The sequence below is a fragment of the Capra hircus genome, chromosome 7 (genome assembly GCF_001704415.2).
Source record: "Capra hircus breed San Clemente chromosome 7, ASM170441v1, whole genome shotgun sequence".
In the NCBI taxonomy this organism is placed as follows: Eukaryota; Metazoa; Chordata; class Mammalia; order Artiodactyla; family Bovidae; genus Capra; species Capra hircus.
The window spans coordinates 60,778,332-60,799,601 of NC_030814.1; the positions used below are offsets into that span (position 1 = coordinate 60,778,332).

Consider the following 21,270-nt stretch of genomic DNA (forward strand, 5'->3'; position numbering starts at 1 on the left):
AGCTATGGTTTTTCCAGTAGTCATGTATAGGTGTGAGAGTTGGACCATAAAGAAAGCTGAGCACTGAAGAATGGATGCTTTTGAACTGGAGAAAACCCTTGAGAGTCCCTTGGACAGCAAGGAGATCAAACCAGTCAATCCTAAAGGAAATCAGTCCTGAATATTCATTGGAAGGACTGATGCTGACGCTGAAGCTCCAATACTTTGGCCACCTGATGTGAAGAACTGACTCATTGGAAAAGACCTTGATGCTGGGAAAGATTGAAAGCAGGAGGAGAAGGGGATGACAGAGGATGAGATGGTTGGATGGCATCACCAACTCGATGGACGTAAGTTTGAGCAAGCTCTGGGAGTTAGTGATGGACAAGGAAGCCTGGTATGCCGCAGTTCATTGAGTTGCAAGTTCAGACACGACTGAGTGACTGAACTGAACTGATAAGGAACTGTACATGACAGGAGTTGATAAGGTACCATACATAACTAGATTGTTCCATGACAAGGGAATATTGTTAAGTGCCAGAGTCCCAAGGTGAAAAGATCCTGGTGTGTTCAAGGAGCTGAGAAACCAGTGTGAGTGAGGGAAAAATTTCCCTAGGTAGGAAAGGAGAGGTAGGTAGGAGACAAATCATGCAGAGCCTCTAGGCTATGGCAAGTTTTTCAATTTTATTCTAAATAAATGAAGTGGGAAGTTATTGAAGGGTTTTAAGCAGGGCACTAGTATAATCTGATTTATAAAGACCACACTTGTTGCTGGAAGAGGAAATGGATAAGAGTTGGGGGAGGGGAGAGGAAGGAGTTGGAAGTAGGTAAGAGTAGGAAGCAATTGCAACAATCCCAGGGAGATTGTTGGTAGCCTGAACTTAGGTGGTGGCTGTGGGACAGAGAGAAGTGGATGAATTCAAAATACACTTTGGATATAGAATTAACAGGACCTGGTGGCTTGGATATAGGCTATGAAGGAAGGATGGGTCAAGGATGACTCTAGATATGTGAAGTTTGAAGTGTCTGGTTTCAAAGAAAACAGAAGCAAGCAGTAGATAACTACCTTTTCTCACCAAATATAGCAACCCATCTTCTCTGGTATTCTGATCTGCCATTCCTCTAGTTACATGAAACGAAATGTCCTTGCTCAGATCTAAACTCAGCCCTTTCACCCATTTACACTGTACCCTTTGCATTCGTTCATTCAATAATCCTGGGGTTACAGTAGTGAACATAGCACAAGTCCCTGCTCTTGTGGAGCTTACATTCTAGTCAAGAGGTAATAGACAAATCCCAAATATATTTATAATTGGCTGATAGTAAAAATACTATGGTAAAAAAAAAAAGTGGAGTAAGAAGAATGGAGAGTGCTTGGATTACAATGTGGTAGAATGGGAGTATATATATATATATATATATACATATACATATACATATATATATATATATTTGGCTGCACTGCATGGCATGTGGAACTTTCTTAACTAAGAGTTGAACCTGTGCCCCTTGCAGTGGAAGCATGGAGTCTTGACCACTGCACCACCAGGGAAGTCTGGGAGTTGATCTTTTTGGTAGGTTGCATAGGTTAGAGAATATCTCTCTGAGAGTGAGCAGACTTCTGAAGCAGCAATGAAGCCAAGCAGCAGCTATCAGGAGGAATGAGTTCTTCCAGGCAGAAGGAAAAGAAAGTGAGTGCCTCTGAGATGGCAGAATGCCTGGCATATTCATGGAAGAGCAAGAAAGCTGGAGCAGTGAGCACATGCAGAGTGGTAGATAAGGGCAGAAGGCAGGTACCTGGACAGATCATATAGGGCCTTATAGTCTGTTGTAAAAACTTTGCAAAACCTCTGAGTCAGATGAAAGCATCTCTACTTGTTTGCTGCTATAGTACTTCTCTCTCTTCCTCTCTCCTATATTATCTATTTTCCTCTTTCTCTTAGATTGATAGTTATCAATTTTTTTTTTTTGTATCAGGATTCCTTTACAATTGTAATTATTGAGAACCCCTTCCCTGTACCTGATCTTACAGGAAAAGCATCCTGACTTTCTCTATTGAGTATAATGTTAGCTGTAAGTTTCTCGAGATGTCCCTTACCAGGTGAGGAAGTTTCCTTCTTTTCTCTAGTTCACTGAGATATTTTAGCAGGAACAAGTACTAGATTTTGTCATGTGCTTCCTGTGTATCTACTGAGATGATCATATGAGTTCTTTTTCTAACCTACTAATACTGTGAATTACATTTATTGATCTTTGTTAAAACAACCTTGCATTCCTTTGATTAGTCATTAATGATATATTATTATTTTTATGTATTGTTGGATTTAATTTACTGAAATTTTGTTGAGAATTTTAAACATCCATGTTTGTGAGCAATATTGATCTTCATTGTTTTGTTTTCCTTATAATGTCTTTGGTATTGGTATCAGTGAAATGTCATCAACTGGAAAGAATTCTCTCTTTTTTCAGTTTTCTGAAAGAGTTTGTATAGGATTGGTTTTCATTTTTTAAAATGTTAGGCAGAATTCACCTGTGAAGGTGTCTGGACCTGAGTTTTTCTTTGAGAAGTTTTTTTTTTTTTAAGTTACTGTATTGTATTTTTTGGCCATGCCATATGGCTTGCAGGATCTTAGTTTCCCAACCAAGGATTGAACCTGCATCCCCTGCATTGGAAAGTGGATTCTTCATCACTGGACCACCAGGAAAGCCCCTCTCTATTGTTTTTCTATTCTCTACTTCATTGAATTTTGCTCTAATCCATTATTTCCTTCCTCCTGCTGGGATTTAGTTATTTCTAGGTCATTGACTTGAATTCTTTCTTCTTTTTTCATAGGTACTTAGAGCTATAAATTTCATCTAATCACTGGTTTAGCTGAATTTTTACCCAAGTTTTTGTATGTTATATCTTCATTCTTGTTCATCTCAAAATATTTTCTGATTTCTTTCATGATCATTGTTGACCCATTGGTTATTTAGGAGTGTGTTAATTTCTACATTTGTGAATTTTCCAGATTTTTTTCTGTTATAAATTTCTAATTTTCTATTGTGTTCAAAGAGCATACTTTATATCACTTCAATTCTTAAAATTTATTGAGTTCTTTTATCAATATCCTAGTATATAATCTATCCTGGAGGTTGTTCCATGTTTATTTGAGTAGAATGTGTATTTGAGAATACTGTTGTTGGGTACAGTATTCTATAGTTGTCCTTTATATCTAGTTGGTTTATAGTATTACTTCAGTTTTCTTTTTCTTAATATTTATTTATTTTTGGTGGTGCTAGGTCTTCATTGTACTGTGTGGGCTTCTCCTTGTGGTGGCTTGTGTTGTAGAGTACAGGCTCTAGGGTTCTTGGACTTCAGTAGTTGTGGTACATGGACTTAGCTGCTCTATGGCATGTGAAATCTTCCCCAAGATTTGCAGGTTTATGAGATCAAGCCTGCATCCACTGCACTGGCAGGCAGATTCTTAACCACTGGACAACCAGGGAAGTCCAGTATTGCTTCAGGTTTTTGAGCTTTCTAAAAATGAAAGTGAAGTCACTCAGTCATGTCCGACTCTTTGTGACACCGTGGACTGTAGCTCACAAGGCTCCTCCATCCATTGGATTCTCCAGGCAAGAATACTGGAGTGGGTTGCCATTTCCTTCTCCAGGGGATCTTCCTGACCCAGGGATCATACCCAGGTCTCCTGCATTGCAGGCATACACTTTAATCTCTGAGCCACCAGGGAAGCTGGAACCATCCTAAATTCTGCCATCACTGGTTTTGCCATTCTCACCAGAGCATTTGTTGTTCCTGCAGCCTAGAACACTGCCCCTGGGCAAACATGATTTTCTCCCTCATTTCAGTCTCAGATCTCCACATTTGTCAGAAAGCCTTTCCCGACAAGCTTCTAACCCCAGTATTTTTCCTATCTTTTATCTTTTCTTTTTCACTTATGGCACTTATCAGTATATGAAAGTACAGATTATGTTTATTTGTTTCTTCCACCCTCTTATTCACTGCTATGTCACCTGGTATGTACTTGAAAATTGTCTAACAGGTATGTAAATATGGAAGTCTGGAAGTAAGAACAGAGGTCTTGAGATAGAAATTTGAGGATCATCATCATAGAGGGAAAAATCTAAATTAATGAGTAGGAAAAAATCACCTAGAAAAAAGGCCAGGTCCTAGCTCTGAATCCAACATCTATTCAAGGTTTGATAGGTGGGGAAACTTGGCAAAGAAGACAGGAGCTGGAGAGTTAGAAGAATCACAGTTTTTTCAGTAAATGGTTGCCTATACAAGGACTAAACTCAGAAACTAGGTAGTGCCACTGAAGCTAAAGAAGAAGGAAGTAGCCAAGTTAATGGAAGCCACTGTGTGATTCAGGATGATACAGGGCTAAAGAAGTGACTGATGTTACAAGAAGATTGTTGATAACCTTGATAAGAGCAGTAGAGTGGTACAGACAGAAGCCAAGTCTATGTGTGTTAAAGAGCATATAAGCTATGAAGAGATGGTGATGCCTCTTCAGTTTATGAAATAATTATCCAGTTTAAAAATCTATAGATAGAATTGAGCTTTTTTCTTTCTGGTCTTTTCAGTGCTTAAAAATTCCCAGATTTGGAAAGTGTTCATTAATTCCTTAAACAATGAAAGCCATTAGTTGGTAGATCTAAGACAGCTGGTCCTGGGATCTGCCCTCACCAGCTTCTGGACACTGGGAAACTCCTGACTAGCTAGACAAAGCAAAAGTATCATTATTGTTCCTCTATGACTTAGCACTTATACTCTTTGCAGTCAGTTGCCATTTGTTTTTATGTAAATGTATTGGAAATAACCTATCAAAGCACTAGTGGCTGTTTCTGTTTGTTGAAATAGTTTTCTGTGAACGTTTATTTCTGGCTTCTTGTCCTTGGACTATATGAAGCCCAAAGAGATGTTTATCACCCTCATTATTGCCATCATAATAGCTACCAAAAACCTAAAGCTTCAGTGCAGCAGAATAGAGATTTGAGAAATAGACCTATGCATGTATGGTCAATTGATAATAGATGAAGATACAAAAGCAATTAAATGCAGAAAGCATAGTCTCTTCACCAAATTGTGCTGGAGCAATGGAAAATCCATGTGTAAAACAAAAACTTCAATCTATACTTCTTATCTGGAGAAGGAAATGGCAACCCACTCCGGTATTCTTGCCTGGAGAATCCCAGGGACGGGGGAGCCTGGTGGGCTGCTGTCTATGGGGTCACACAGAGTCGGACACAACTGAAGCGACTTAGCAGCAGCAGCAGCATACTTCATATCATGTATATAACTTTACACAAAATGAATCATGGGCCTAAACATAAGAGTGTAGAACAGCTGAAGAAAGAAGCAGGAGAAGAATGCTTATGACCCTATGTTAGGCAAAGATTTCTTAGATGTAATGCTAATAAATGGATACATTTCACTTAGTAGATAGTTAATTCAAACTCTTTAAAATAAACTCTTTGCTTAATAATTACAGTGTGTTCTAGAGAGGCTCCTTTGGTTAAAGAAATAAAGATTGACTAAGGCCAGCAAATTTGAAATTATGATCTAGCTTTCTCCTGCATTCTTCTCAGGGCAAAACTGAAGTAATACGAAGGGAAGTCATTCATGGAGGCTGGGTAGCCTGCTTCTCAGTTCTTTACCACATCTCCTCAACCACTATACCTTTGGTTCATCCATCCATTCATCACTGGTGTCATGACCTTGACTGTATCTCTTGGCTCCTTCCTTTTAATAAAACTTTGGCTTCTACTGCTGCCTAATTATTTTGACATTTTGCAAGTTCGACTCCCAGAGAGGGTACCTGATTGACCCAGATTATGTTTACATATTTTTGACCACTAAATAGGAGTGTTCAGTCAGCAATATGGTCCAGTCACCAGTGGCTTGCAGTAGGATTGTGGAGACTATAGGGTGTTGACTGGCAGGGGTCCAAGGGAAAAAGTAGGTATAGAATGTTGGTATATCAAATGTGATCTGTAACTTTAACTGGTACCATGAACAATCAAGTTTTCTTTAGACAGGACCATGGGTGTGACAAATACTGTTGTGTAGATGTAGTTATTGTGTTGTTGTACAGTAAATTACTGATGTTCTTACTTTCTTCTCCCAGAAACCATTGACTATCAATATGTTTTCCAATTTTGACTCTCTTATGGCCTAGCCTGCTTCTAAATCAATCCATGGCAGTTAGTGAGATAAGTATATAAAGAAGGAAAACAGAGGATAAGAATCTTGGATTAGTTTAAAGTTGCTATCAGAGATCTTTTAATATATCCCCCTGCATCTGGGTATATAACACCCATATCGTATCTTTCAAAGAGACCATTAGTCTATACTTCTGTACTTAGTCTATTCCTGGGTGAGCAGCTCCCATGGTATTTAATCCATTTTTTTCTTCCTGATAGGCTTCATAGTATCAATCCTATAATGGTCATCCTGATATTTTTTTTCAATTTATTTATTTTAATTGGAGGCTAATTACTTTACAGTATTGTAGTGGTTTTGCCATACATTGACATGAATCAGCCATGGGTGTACATATGTTCCCCATCCTGAACCCTCCTCCGACCTCCCTCCCCATCCCATCCCTCTGAGTCATCCCAGTGCACCAGCCCTGGGTACCCTTTCTCATGCATCGAACCTGGACTGGTGATCTGTTTCACATATGATAATATACATATTTCAATGCTATTCTCTCAAATCATTCCACCCTCACCTTCTCCCACAGAGTCCAAAAGACTGTTCTATACATCTGTGTCTCTTTTGCTGTCTTGCATATAGGGTTATCATGACCATCTTTCTAAATTCCACATATGTGCATTAGTATACTGTATTGGTGTTTTTCTTTCTGGCTTCACTCTGTATAATAGGCTCCAGTTTCATCCACCTCTTTAGAACTGATTCAAATGTATTCTTTTTAATGGCTGAGTAATATTCCATTGTGTATATGTACCACAGCTTTCTTATCCATTCATCTGCTGATGGACATCTAGGTTGCTTCCATGTCCTGGCTATTATAAACAGTGCTGTGATGAACACTGGGGTACACGTGTCTCTTTCAATTCTGATTTCCTCGGTGTCTATGCCCAGTAGTGGGATTGCTGGGTCATATGGCAGTTCTAGTTCCAGTTTTTTAAGGAATCGCCACACTGTTCTCCATAGTGGCTGTACTGGTTGCATTCCCACCAACAGTGTAAGAGGGTTCCCTTTTCTCCACACTCTCTCTAGCATTTATCGTTAGTAGACTTTTGGATAGCAGCCATTCTGACTGGTGTGAAATGGTACCTCATTGTGGTTTTGATTTGCATTTCTCTGATAATGGGTGATGTTGAGTACCTTTTCATGTGTTTGTTAGCCATCTGTATGTCTTCTGTGGAGAAATGTCTGTTTAGTTCTTTGGCCCACTTTTTGATTAGGTCCTTTATTTTTCTGAAATTGAGCTGCAGGTGTTGCTTGTATATTTTTGAGATTAATTCTTTGTCCATTGCTTCATTTGCTATTATTTTCTCCCATTCTGAAAGCTGTCTTTTCACCTTGTTTATAGTTTCCTTCATTGTACAAATCTTTTAAGTTTAATTAGGTCCCATTTGTTTATTTTTGCTTTTATTTCCATTACTCTGGGAGGTAGGTCATAGAGGATCCTGCTGTGATTTATGTCAGAGAGTGTTTTGCCTATGTTTTCCTCTAGAAGTTTTATAGTTTCTGGTCTTATGTTTAGATCTTTAATCCATTCTGAGTTTATTTTTTTGTATGGTGTTAGAAAGTGTTCTAGTTTCATTCTTTTACAAGTGGTTGACTTTTACAAGTTTTGCAAGTTGACTTTTACAAGTTTTCCCACCACCACTTGTTAAAGAGATTGTCTTTTCTCCATTGTATATTCTTGCCTTTTTTGTCAAAGATAAGGTGTCCATAGGTGTGTGGATTTAGCTCTGGGCTTTCTATTTTGTTCCATTGATCTATATTTCTGTCTTTGTGCCAGTAGCATACTGTCTTGATGACTGTGGCTTTGTAGTAGAGCCTGAAGTCAAGCAGGTTGATTCCTCCAGTTCCATTCTTCTTTCTCAAGATTGCTTTGGCTATTTGAGGTTTTTTTGTATTTCCATACAAATTGTGAAATTATTTGTTCTAGTTCTTTATTTCCATACAAATTGTGAAATTATTTGTTCTAGTTCTGTGAAAAATACCATTGGTGGCTTGATAGAAATTACATTGAATCTATAGATTGCTTTGGGTAGTATACTCATTTTCACTATATTGATTCTTCCAATCCATGAACATGGTATATTTTTCCATCTGTTTGTGTCCTCTTTGATTTCTTTCATCAGTGTTTTATAGTTTTCTATATATAGGTCTTTTGTTTCTTTAGGTAGATATATTCCTAAGTATTTTATTCTTTTCATTGCAATGGTGAATGGAATTGTTTCCTTAATTTCTCTTTCTGTTTTCTCATTGTTAGTGTATAAGAATGCAAGGGATTTCTGTGTGTTAATTTTATAGCCTACAACTTTACTATATTCACTGATTAGCTCTAGTAATTTTCTGGTGGAGTTTTTAGGGTTTTCTATGTAAAGGATCATGTCATCTGCAAACAGTGAGAGTTTTACTTCTTCTTTTCCAAACTGGATTCCTTTTATTTCTTCTTCTGCTCTGATTGCTGTGGCCAAAACTTCCAAAACTATATTGAATAGTAGTGGTGAGAGTGGGCACCCTTTTCTTTTTCCTGACTTTAGGGGAAATGCTTTCAATTTCTCACCATTGAGGGTAATGTTTGCTGTGGGTTTGTCATATATAGCTTTTATTATGTTGAGGTATGTTCCTTCTATTCCTGCTTTCTGGAGAGTTTTTATCATAAATGGATGTTTAATTTTGTCAAAGGCTTTCTCTGCATCTATTGAGATAATCATATGGTTTTTATCTTTCAATTTGTTAATGTGGTGTATTACATTGATTGATTTGCAGATATTGAAGAATCCTTGCATCCCTGGGATAAAGCCCACTTGGTCATGATGAATGATCTTTTTAATATGTTGTTGGATTCTGTTTGCTAGAATTTTGTTAAGGATTTTTGCATCTATGTTCATCAGTGATATTGACCTGTAGTTTTCTTTTTTTGTGGCATCTTTGTCAGATTTTGGTATTAGGGTGATGGTGGCCTCATAGAATGAGCTTGGAAGTTTACCTTCCTTTGCAATTTTCTGGAAGAGTTTGAGTAGGATAGGTGTTAGCTCTTCTCTAAATTTTTGGTAGAATTCAGCTGTAAAGCCATCTGGTCCTCATCCTGGTATTAAATTCTATTATTTCCTTTTCCCTTGCATTCTGCTTATTTTGCTGTTTTTCTCCCCCCATTAACCTCTTTTAAGCCTGAATGATAGTTTTCCTCTTTCACTCCACAGATTGAAAAAAAACACTTTTTTTTAAGTTTTCTTTTTTTCCCACGAAGGAAGTTCCAAAAAGCAAGCTTGAATTTGCCTACATGGGAAACCATTTACATAGCATTTACATTGTATTAGGTATTATAAGCAGGCTTCCAAGGTAGCATAGTGGTAAAAAGTCCACCTGCCAATGCAGGAGATGCAGGAGATGTGGGTTCGACCCTGGGTCAGGAAGATCCCCTGGAGGAGGGCATGGCAATCCACTCCAGTATTCTTGACTGGAAAATCCATGGACAGAGGAACCTGTCAGACTACAGTCCACAGGGTTGCAAAGAGTCAGAAACAACTGAAGTGACTTAGCATGCATGCATGCGAAGATTATAAGCAATCTGGAAATGATTTAAAATATACAAGAGGGAATTCCCTGGGTTAACCACTCTGCAGTTCAACTGCATGGGGCATAGGTTTGATCTCTGGTCAGGAAACTAAGATTTCACATGCTGTGCAGCATGGTCAATAAATAAATAAATAAAATAAATGTACAGAAGGATGTTCATAGAATATACTGCATGATTTTAAATAAGGGACTTGAGCACCCCTAGATTTTGGTATCTGTGGGGGTCCTGGAACCAGCCTCTCACAGATACCTCACAGTTGTCTCAAGGGACAACTATACACTCTTGCTTCTTAGTACTTTTCACCTAGGCTAACATTTTTGGCTTGTTATCTTCAGCTTTGTTGGGATTCTTAAATCTTGATAGTCAGGGTCTTAGGATCCCATAGAGAAGCTATCATATGACTAGAGGAATTAAGCTTGCATTTGCTTTTTTCTACAAGTATTGTCATATATGATGATCAGGTTGAGAATTTGGCTGGAGTTAAAACATCTTAGAGATGGAACATCATGGAGTCTGAGGAGAAGGTGTTAATGAGGAAGGGAGGACAGGTTCCTTACCTGGGGCATTGTTTCTCAAACTTAAGTGTTTCTAGGAATCATCTGGGCATCTTGTTAGAGTGCAAATTTTAATTCATCAGGTTTGAGAAGAAGCCTAACATCTGGGATTCTGCATTTCTAACCATCTCCCAGGGGAGGTTCACAGTGCTGGCCTGCAGACACACTTCAAGGAATAATAACTATGGGGTTTCATGTTTCCAAACAGCCACCTCTGAACTGGAGCTCCCTGTATCGCTCCTCGTCATTGCCAGACATCTTGAACAGTCCAAGTCTGAAGCAGGTGGTAAAATTCAAGGACAGCACAATACCAGATAAAGTAAAAAAGAAATATTGTTCAAACCACAAAGAGCTCAGAAAGGTGAGACTTTTTTTTCTTTTTTTTGGTCAGAAACTTTTTAAAAAGACAGTGTCTTTAATCTTTATCTCATCTTCTCCACCTTTCTGGGTTGGGGGGTTGCTTTGGCATAGCTTTTGGCCTTGTACTTTTACCTTTATCTCCTCTTTCCATTTTCCTTTTCTACATCTGCACCCATATATAAAGTATTTAATAATAAATATGTTATATTATAATTTTGGAAATGTTATCATTGTATTGTCTTCCCAACCACCTTTTTTAAGATCTGAGAGAATACAAGGGAACTCTGATTGAGAAGGACATTTATTGCTGTTTTATAGGCATTTGGACAGAAATAACATCATAGAGCACACTGGATTGCTGGAAAGCAAATTCTGAAAAACTTAGCCCTCATCCTGTATCTCTCTTTTAAAAAAGAAATCTCAATACATTTGGCTATTTTATAGAATCAGTGTATGACATTATAGAAAAATAGAAAATTCAAATAAGCAAAAAGAAGCCATTGCAAAATGTGCATAATCACATACGCCAGAGTTAATTACTGTTAATAATGTATAGCCTTTCAGACTTTTTTTAATGCAAATATATTTTTTCTTTTATTAAAGAGGCATTACAAAATACATGTTTTCTAACCTACTTAATGATGTCTTATTTTCAAGTTAATGCAGTTAATTTACAGCTTACATTTTATTCCTTCTGTTCAGTTCAGTTGCTTAGTTGTGTCCGACTCTCTGCAACCCCATGAATTGCAGCACGCCAGGCCTCCTTAATAGTAATCAATAAATGTGTGGATATGATTTGTTTAACCAAGATCCTGTTACTGGTCGTTTAATTTATTAGTAATTTTTCTCTATTGTAAACATCGTTAATAGCCAAATCTTTCTACATGTCTTTATTTTCTTAGTAAAACAAGTGGAATTATTAGATCAAAGAGTATGCATGTTTTTAATGAATCTCCCAACACTCCTTCCTTCTCTTGGTTTTTAAACCTCAACATGAGGATTGGGGTGGGGGGAATCTTGTCTTTAGGGCTTAGGTCTAAAGAAAATGGTCTCCCTCTGTGACATCAATATGACTCAGATGCTGGAGGAAGATTCAAACCAGGGGCCTCTGATTGGTGATTTCTCCAAGGTGAGTTTGGTTGCACCAATCTTATATTTCATCCTGTATTTTGGATCTGAATCTTATCTGCTTCCAGAGGACACTAAGTTTAATTAATATGGGTCTTTAGCAAGTACTCACTGATAACCTGAAGGTGCTGTAGTGGTAGATCTAGGCCCTAAGCCTTTCATGAGAAAGTGTCCCTTATTCACTCTGGAAATATCTACAGAAGTGGAAAAAGTATGAGGCTTTTTTTTTTTCCTGTTTTTTGGTGGTGCCCTATGGCATGTGGAACCTTAGTTCCCTAACCAGGGGTCGAACCTGTGTCCCCTGCAGTGGAAGCACAGAGTCTTAATCACTGGACTGCCAGGGAAGTCCCAAGTATGAAGCTTTCTACTTTTTTAAAAAACATATTTAAAAATTATATAAATCATATTTGGTGACTACAGAAAAGGTAGAAAATGGAATCTACCTCAGATCTTACCAGAGTATTATTGTTTTAGTTTACTATTTTTTTGGTGTATATTTCTGATGTATATTTTGGTGTATATCTGTATTTATTTTCACAAAGACACATGTGTGTACACAAATACACTTTTTGTTTTTCCATGTTTGTTTTTAGGTTTTTATTCCATCTCCTTTGATATATCAGGAACATCTTTTCATGTCAATAAATAGTTCTTCATCATTTCATCACTTTTAATAGCAGCACACTATTTTTTTTTTTTTGGCTGCCCGTAATTTCCTGATAAATCCTTTCTTGTTATTTACTTCTACAAATTTTCCTTATGAACTGTACCAAGATGGACATATTTGCAGCTAAATCTAAGAAATTTTAAACATTCGTAATTAGCTCTTTAGGTTCAGTTCTTAGAAATGGGATTGTTGCATATGCATATTGAGACCATTGATTTCTGAAGGCATGTGGGGTTTTAAATGTCATTTGGATAGGACAATATACGGGTCATGATTTCAAATTTGGATATAGAGAACTTGCTGTTTTTTTAGCTCTTGGGTATTTCTAGGTATGTGCACTGCCAACCGTGTCAGGGAAACACCAAGATCTGAAGTACGTCAACCCAGAAACAGTAAGCAGATTTCTGGAGATGGTAACTGGTTACATAAGCTGCCATCTGGTCTGTTCTGTCCCTAAAATCCCCACTTCCATTTGTATTTCTTTCACTTTGTTCACTCATGTGGGCTCTGTATTCAGCTGAAGCTATGTTAAAAATCTCTCTTATATGTCACCTTTGTTTGTAATTAAGCAAATGATATATAATTGTTACCTAAGAAAGGAAGGAGGAAGGGGAAGGGAGAAAAGTAAAAATCACCCAATTAAGCTGGCCTTACATCCTGGTTTACATGTTGCAATTCCATTTATGCCCATTACTGCATATTGTGCTGTCACTCTCAAAAGTATTCTAGTTTGTGCAATAATTATTTTGTCACTTTACCCATAGGTCTCACCATCAGAGATAAGCACTAGTAAGACTTTCCTTATGGCCTTACAGATTTTATTCTGGTATAATAAGTTTTATAAAAACAGTATCATAATCATGTAATTTTATAGTTAGCTTAGTAAGTCATTGTAAACATCCTTCTATGTCATTTTTTAAAAAATCTGTATTATCCCTTTGATGGCTATGTAATATTCTGTTATATTGATAATATATAACTTTTTAAACTAAACCTCTTTTATTATTTATTTATAATATTTTGATAATCTAAAGTGATGGTGAGATCAACATTATTGTGCCCTATCTTTATGTACTTCTGTTTACTTAAGATGCTAGAAAAGAACTTGCTGAAAATGTAATTACATTTGTTTTTTTAAAAAGTGTTTACAAAGTTTCCTCTGGAAAGTTTGAACCAGTTTATATAACCACATGTAGCTCAAGTTTCCTCCTCTGGATATCAACCCTTTCCTTCCATATCCCTTTTGAGAAACTTGCTTTCTAATCTTACAGTGGAGAGTGGGGAATCATTCCTCATTTCTTCTTATAAAATTGAGACCTCTAGCTGCTACCTGTGCCCTTACAGAAATCCTTGGGTGTCTTCTCAGAGATTGATTGCAGCCGTGTCTTCCTCCAAATAAATAGCTTGAATCTTCTCCCTTGTGTCCTGGCAATACCGACTGTTTTGGTTCTCCAAAAGGCCATTGCCTGTTTTATTCTCTTACTTGCAGAGGGTTGATGGGGGACGGTTGCATCATTGCTATGTTTCAAATATAGGGGGACTTTGGAGGCTGGGCGTACAGTGGGATCCTGAGTGACTAAAAGGAGTACACATCAGGAACTGGGTGACTGGCTCTTCTCTCCTTCCAAAGAGGCAGGGTATTCAGTCATAGTTTCTGTACAGGTGGCTGCCTTACTATCAGGGGAGTTCCAGGGTCTGATTGAGAAGTTTTATATCATCGATTGCCGCTATCCATATGAGTACCTGGGAGGACACATTCAGGTAAGGTTATATTGAGGACTTAGCAGGGGAGGGACTGGAGATACCACTTATTAAGAAGTCTAGGCAAAGGGTCTTGCAACCTCTGGAACCAGGGCAGACATTATACATTTGGAATACATCAAGGTTGTTAGCCCTCATTCCTATTGTAATTCTGTGAACGTTGAGCAATTTACTTTCCCTTTCCCTCCTAGACCAATCTGCCTCTTTCCTATAGGAGCCAAAAGCTCCTACCTGGAAATAAAAACATTAATCCAGGGACTGAGTAGCACTTTGCAAACACTTAATGCTTACAGACAGTTCTCACGATAATCCCTACACTTCAGGCAGTTCCGTTCTATAAATGTTTATTGAGCACCTAGTATATAACCAAGCTCCATGCCAGGCCCTAGAGGTTGATACAGGTAGATTTCCACTCTGAAAGTACTTAATAGTCTAGCCTTCCTGAACTAAATATTTCAAGATGGTATTCCAGTTATTTCTAAGTGTTGGCCCCGTTCTCTTACCCTTAAGGAAATACTTAATAAAATTATTTTACAGGGAGCATTAAATTTGTACAGCCAAGAAGAACTGTATAACTTCTTTCTGAAGAAACCCATTGTCCCTTTGGATAACCAGAAAAGAATAGTCATCGTGTTCCATTGTGAATTCTCCTCTGAGAGGGGTCCCCGAATGTGAGTGTCTACACAAGGAGAGGGCATGGAGAGAGGTGATGGATCTTGAGTTGGGACTTACAGCCAGGGAACCTTCCCAGCCCAGTTCAGACAGAGACTAAATGAATGAACGATTTCCACTGTAGTTTAAAGAATGTTAAGGAGGTGGAAGGAAGAAGTTTCTACAATTCAAAGGTTTGAAGTAGTGAAGGAAAAGGGATTTGGAATTAGGTACCAATGGAGGAAAGGAGAAAGAGTGGTGCTACTTGCACCTTGTTTTGCAAAAATAAGATCTGGAGCTCCTTTTGAGGGTTACGAAAGTCTATTCTTCCTCCCCTTCCCCAGTGAGTGACCCATGGAATCCTGAACTTGCTTTTTCCCATCTCACCCATCTCTGGATTTTCTCTAAAGGTGCCATTCTCTGAGAGAAGAGGACAGGGCTCTGAACCAGTATCCTGCACTATACTACCCAGAACTATACATCCTCAAAGGGGGCTACAGAGACTTCTTTCCAGAATATATGGTAAATCTTGAATGGGGCATGTGGGGCAATGGGGGAGCCCAGACTTGGGGGAGCCAACTTTAACATGCAGCTCCCAGGGCCTGCAAAGCCCTCTGAGAAGAAAGTGCTGTTCCTTCTAAGCCACTCCCTATAGCATCTCTATTATACCTCGTGGGCAGACTGTAGGCATCAAGAAGATTCCTTACTCTGTCCCTTGCCTTTCAGGAGCTGTGTGAACCACAGAGCTACTGCCCAATGCATCACCAGGACCATAAGGCTGAGCTGCTGAGGTGTCGAAACCAGATCAAAGCATGGGAAGGAGAGCGGCAGCTGCAGGCGCAGATTGCCTTGCTGGTGAAGGATGTGAGCCCATGATATCAGGTCATCTACTGGCTGCCTGGGACTCACCAAAAGGCACTGTAGAAACCCTGAGCAGAAAGAGACCATCTTCTATGCAGCCTCTTTCCATTCTAAGATGTTAAAAGATGTCAGCAAACCAACAGGCTGCGAAACTAATGAAATCCCAGGCGTGGGGATTGGTTACATTTTAGTAGAGCTGCTGGCTAGTGAGGAAGTCCTTGAGCTAGTTCTCTAAGGTTGGAGCCTTGGGTTGCATGGAGATTTATGTTGCTTCAGGGGGCTGTTGCATTCCTCTTCCTAACTATTCGCGTCTTCTCAGAGGTCAGCCAGATCTTTCTCCTGAGCTCTAGCTATGCAAGAGAGAGTTGAGAGAATTGTCCATCTTCTTTCTCTATATTTTCCTTCTTTGTCTCCCTCCCTCTTCTTTTTTTAAAAATGGAAATATAAACATTGATGAATGAGAAAAAATCCTGGAAGATGTATGTGAGGAAGTAATCACCACATTTGAACTCCTTCAGACAAAGATGTAGCCATCTCTATTCATAGCTGAGGCCAAAGTGCTTTTCTCCAGACCATGGTTCTCAAAGTTTGGGCCCTGGTCCATCAGCATTTCTGAACTTTGCTTGAAATGCAGGTTTTCACAGCCCACTCCAGACCTGCTAAAGCAGAATGTCTGAGGTTAGGGCACAGAAATCTGGGTTTTAAAAATCTCCCTTTCAGGTGATTGTGATGCATGTCAAGGCTTGAGAACTGCAGCTCTGGAATTAAAGAAAACCTTTTAAATGGAATTCTTCAGCGATGTTCCAGACTTTCCTTTCCTATACCATTCCATGGTATGAATTGGCTAAAAGTGTGCCCCAGACTCAATTCTTTGTGGTATCAAGACTCAGAAAACCAAAATAATTGCCATTCTGTAAGACCAAGTGATAGGTCTGAGTTGCATTCCAAAGGTTCCTTATCTACAGCCTCAATAGAATTTTTAAAAATATTTATTTATTTATTTTTGGCTGCACTGGACCTTTGCTGCTGCTCGGGCTTTCTTCTAGTTGCAGAGACTGGGGGCAGTGTGTGGGGGGGCTACTCTATAGTTGTGGTGCTTCTCATTGCAGTGGCTTCTTGTTGGAGAGTACAGGGTCAGTATTTGTGGCGCACAGGCCCAGTTGCCCTGCAGCATGTGGAGTCTCCCAGACCAGGGGTTGAACCTATGTCCCCTGCACTGGCAGGCAGATTCTCAACCACTGGACCACCAGGAAAGTGTGCCTCAGTGGAGTTTTGACTTTTCCCATTTTCCAAAGTTTTTTTTCCACTCCACTTCATGTTTCACAGAGACAGATTTAGGATGGTTGGAAGTAGACGTCTGTACCATATGAAGATAAGGATGAAAGAAAAGAAAAGTACCAAGCAAGATCAGTTAGACTTCAGAAAGATATTTAATTAATCAATTAAAAAAAAAATATGGCCATGCCGTCTGGCATGTGATATCTTAGTTCCCCAACCAGGGAATGAACTTGCATCCACAGAAAGATATTTTTAAGTTACACTCTTCAGCATTACCCCAGGCTTTCCTTTTTTAGAGCTCTTTAAGGTGAGTAGGTTTTTGTCTGTGTAGTCAGATACAGCCCTTCTTGGCCTGGACGGCAGTGGAATTGCACATTGTCATTCTGTGGCATTAACCTGGTAGTAATGATAGCTCAGGACTAGAAATGGACAAAAGGCTGTGAAGCCTAGCCTGAGATAGAATGGAAAAAAAATGACACCTTCCCAGATCTGGAGTAGGGAGACTTTAAAAAATGATTGGGAGGGAAGAGTGTGCCCGAGTAACTGAATTTATTTTTGCAAGGTTCAGGAACACTCTTCTCCCAGAGTGCTGCATGCTTGCCTCACAGCAGAGGGCACTGCTGTATTCTCTAAGGCAGCCACTGCAGCCTGCAGTCTCTACTCCTAGCTTGAACCTGCCTGTCCTGAGCCCTTGAGCTCAGAGCTCAGAAGGGCCGGGGGGAGATGGAGAGAAGAGCTGCTGCTTCAATAGGTGGAGACAGTTGAGGGAAAGATGCTGTTCTTTTGTCCCATTCCACACACTTCCTCACAACAGGCAGGAGCTTAGTCACCTGAGCAGGAAACTGCTTGAAGCACCTCCACTTCCAAGTGTGAGGAGGGGTCCCTGACTCACTGCCTACCCTAGTGGGTCATTTCCTGTAATTCTTCCCAGAAAGGGAGAAGCAAGCCCCTACCTGGGAAGAGACTGGTGCACAAGTATTCACATTTCAGTGATCTTAAATGGAAGTTCTGAGTTGTAAAACATAAAACGAGGGCTTAATCAGCTATCTACTTTGTGGAAAATTAAATTTGCCTGAAAAGCTACATTTTCCCATATAGTTTCTTGTAATATCTTCCCACTGTATAGGTACCATGTCACGTGATTCATGTTATTTTCAGAAACAATAATAAATAGTAGCTAACAACCTTTCAGTTGTTTACTGCTTGCAAGTAAACATTTATTCATTTTATATAAATAAACTAATTTTCACAACAATCCTGTGAGGCAAGTAAGTAGTCACTATTATACATGTTTTACCAATAAAGAAATTGAGGAACAGAGAGACTGAGTAACTTGTTTAAGGTCCCACAGCTAATGAATGGCAGAGTTGGGATATGAACCCAGGCAGTATGGCTCCAGAGTCTGTAATGCTAATGGATTTTGCTGTTACCAAATCCTCATCGGTGGAATGATGTGTCTTTCTAAATTGGCATTGTATTAGGTGTTAAATGTGTAAGTGCCTCAGTTATAGGTTCTTGAGAAGTCAGGGCCATAGGGTTGCTTCAGCTTGGGAACTGAAGCTAAGGGCAGATACTAAGACCCCAATCTAGAAACTTTTGCATGAGGCTATGAAGGGGTTAGCTCTGTGCTGGTGTCCTTGTACTGACTGGTATTCATTCAGCATGAAGTCAAGTGATAAAGAATGGAAACCTTTTGGTCTGAAAACACTTCTCGTTGCAATCTCAGCCCCAGTACCTGGCTGACCTTTGCTACAGAGAGGGAAGCATTTCCCTTTCCTTACCAGCCATATATAAAGTGAGAGGCATGGAGGATCTTCTTTCCCCATTCAGTTCAGAAAAATGTGAGAGACTCACTAGTTTCTTTCTAAGGATGTCAATTCTAAGTACCACAAGCATTCAAATATGTCACAGTTCCTGCCCTTAAGGTAGAAATGAGTCTCTTCGTTCCCATCCCTACAAGTACTCTGGCCCACTAGCATATTCAGCAAAAGGAAGAAGATCTAGCCTCCAACTCCAAATCTGTAGGTTGACTGGTAAGGGTTGGCTGAGTTCACAGAATAATTAATTCCTGCTGTGATATCATTCCGTGTGTGCTATGTGCCTGGCACTAAGCTAAACCCTTTACTCACTATATACTTGTTTAATCCTCAAAACTGTTATACAAAGTAAATACTGCTAATAATTTTTCAGATGAAGAAACTGAAGCACAGAAAAATTGAGTGACATGCCCAAGGTCACACAGCATGTGTTGATAATGTCAATTGAAACCAGGTAGTCTGTAAAACTTGTTCTCTTAACTGTTTTTCACTGAACTGCTAACACCCTGGATTAGCTAAGGATAGCAGCAGGGCAGGAATTAAAGCCCAACAGTGAGAGAGGGCTTGATAGAAGGCAGAAAACCAAGATTACAAATGAAAGTGGAGTAAGATACAGAGCTTTGAGCCCCAATCAGTGGCTTGCAAAGCCCTCCCCGGGCAGTTTGTGTCTTAATCATTTTTGCACCTGGCACAAAGCTGGGCTCATAATCAGCCTCAAAAGACATTATTGAATTGAATGATGGTTGAGTAACATCTTTGTAGAAAGGATTGGCTCATTTGTCATTATCCACAAGGTTCCCAACAGCAATACTGCTTATCTAGCAGGTGTTGGCAGCCACAAAGGACATGGTTGGTAGGGAGAGAGTGTGCTGGAGGAGCTGTCAATATTAGTCTTGGAGTCATATTTATTTGCAGAGGCTTCCTCAACCCTCCACTAGCCTTGGTTACCAATCCTCATTAAAGGCCTGATGATGTCAAGCTCTTTACCACAGTGCCCAGACAGAATTATGCTCCAAGCATCTCATTTGCTCTCAAACAGAGGCTGGTCTTTTATGGGTGGCTTTGGATATTGCTTTCAGCCCATCAAGTTGACCTTGTTCCTTTTGCTTTCCTGGTTCCTTTTGTGGAGAGAACATTGCATAGACCCACTGAGTAGGTACCCTGAGCAAATGCCTTTTCTAAGCCTGCCGTCCTATCCCAAACTGATTTGCCTTGGTTGCTGAAGGAGAGAGCAGAGGTGACACCCCTTGATCACCTCCCACATCTTTGTTGATTCATAGCACCCTTTCCTAGCATCCCAATCACCTGATATTGTTACATTTTGCCTTGTAAATCCCATTTTGGAACTATTGCCAGAGTGAAGCGGAGAGTGGGGTCTATCAGCTCCCTAGCCAGAAGTTTCCTAATCTTACTGGAGGGAAGGACTTGGGAAAGGTACACAGAGGTAGGGTGGGACTGGTGGGGGTTGGGGGGAATAGGCCCTGTATAAAAGCTGAGTAGCCAGATGTTCACTTTCACAGCTCTCCTGTAAGACTGGCAGGGCAGATATAGATTAAAATGAAGCACAAATTCCATTTAAAGTGCATTACAGCCCAGGAATCAGCTCCCCCTGGGCAGGAGAAGGGAGGAAAGGGCACAGGAGGCCACATAAGTCTCTTTCCTTATCTAGCACCACATGTCTCTCTCCTAGCTTTGTGAAGGGTGATTTACACCCTGGCTGGAATGACTCTCTTTCTGAGCTGATTACATTGGCAAATGCCCCCCAGAGGCCACAGCAGGATGGCCATACTCAGAAGCAGCAGCCAATAAATCTCAGAGGTATATATTGCACTTCTCAGTACCCTCCCTCCTGGCCCTCTGCCAGGTGGGCTGTGGAAGTAGGAGAGGGCTTGGTTGGAGGAATTGGGGGAGGACACCCTTCAATACCTTTCATTACCATCTTCCCTAAGTACTGTTTAGTTCTCATTCTTACATGCCATTCTGCCTCTGTCTTTATCCAGGGAGCAGGTGGGAACCAGCCCAGTAAATTGACCTAATAAATAACCCTTATCTTTATGGGTAGAAGTCCTGGGTTTCTTCTAGGTATTTGCTCTTGATAGAGTAGCTTGCTCTCCTAACCCTCCTCTGAAAATGATAAGGCTCCTAAATGATCTCTCCAACCACCTTTCTCAATGATCTTTCGTCCAGGGAAATCTCTGCAGTTTAGTCTGAGGGAGGTTTGATCCTTCCATCCTTCCTCATGACACTGAAGGGGCTGAATTTTGGAGGAGTCTAGTCTGGCAAAGGTCCTGGGATCTGGCCCCAGGTGTGTCCCCAGCAAGGTCATTTCACCTGTCTGCAGAATCTTGGGATTAATAATACAACAGAATCCCACCCCTGAAGATACTGATGCGGGGAAATGATATCAGAGATGTGCAAATTCT

At 39.8% G+C, this 21,270-nt stretch overlaps 1 protein-coding gene across 3 annotated transcripts in view; it reads left to right on the forward strand.

The window, feature by feature from the left end:
• The window catches only part of CDC25C (cell division cycle 25C), a 36,196-nt gene extending 19,656 nt beyond the window's left edge, over positions 1 to 16,540 (forward strand). For 2 of the 3 annotated variants that reach the window (XM_005682989.3, XM_018050329.1), the window contains 7 exons: positions 10,533 to 10,685; positions 11,712 to 11,813; positions 12,809 to 12,871; positions 14,142 to 14,240; positions 14,778 to 14,911; positions 15,302 to 15,413; positions 15,618 to 16,540. In XM_005682989.3, the coding sequence (XP_005683046.1) occupies positions 10,533 to 10,685; positions 11,712 to 11,813; positions 12,809 to 12,871; positions 14,142 to 14,240; positions 14,778 to 14,911; positions 15,302 to 15,413; positions 15,618 to 15,767 (813 nt within the window). In that variant the 3' untranslated portion in view covers positions 15,768 to 16,540. The remainder of the gene's footprint in view (positions 1 to 10,532; positions 10,686 to 11,711; positions 11,814 to 12,808; positions 12,872 to 14,141; positions 14,241 to 14,777; positions 14,912 to 15,301; positions 15,414 to 15,617) is intronic. The other variant, XM_018050330.1, reaches the window with a different exon arrangement.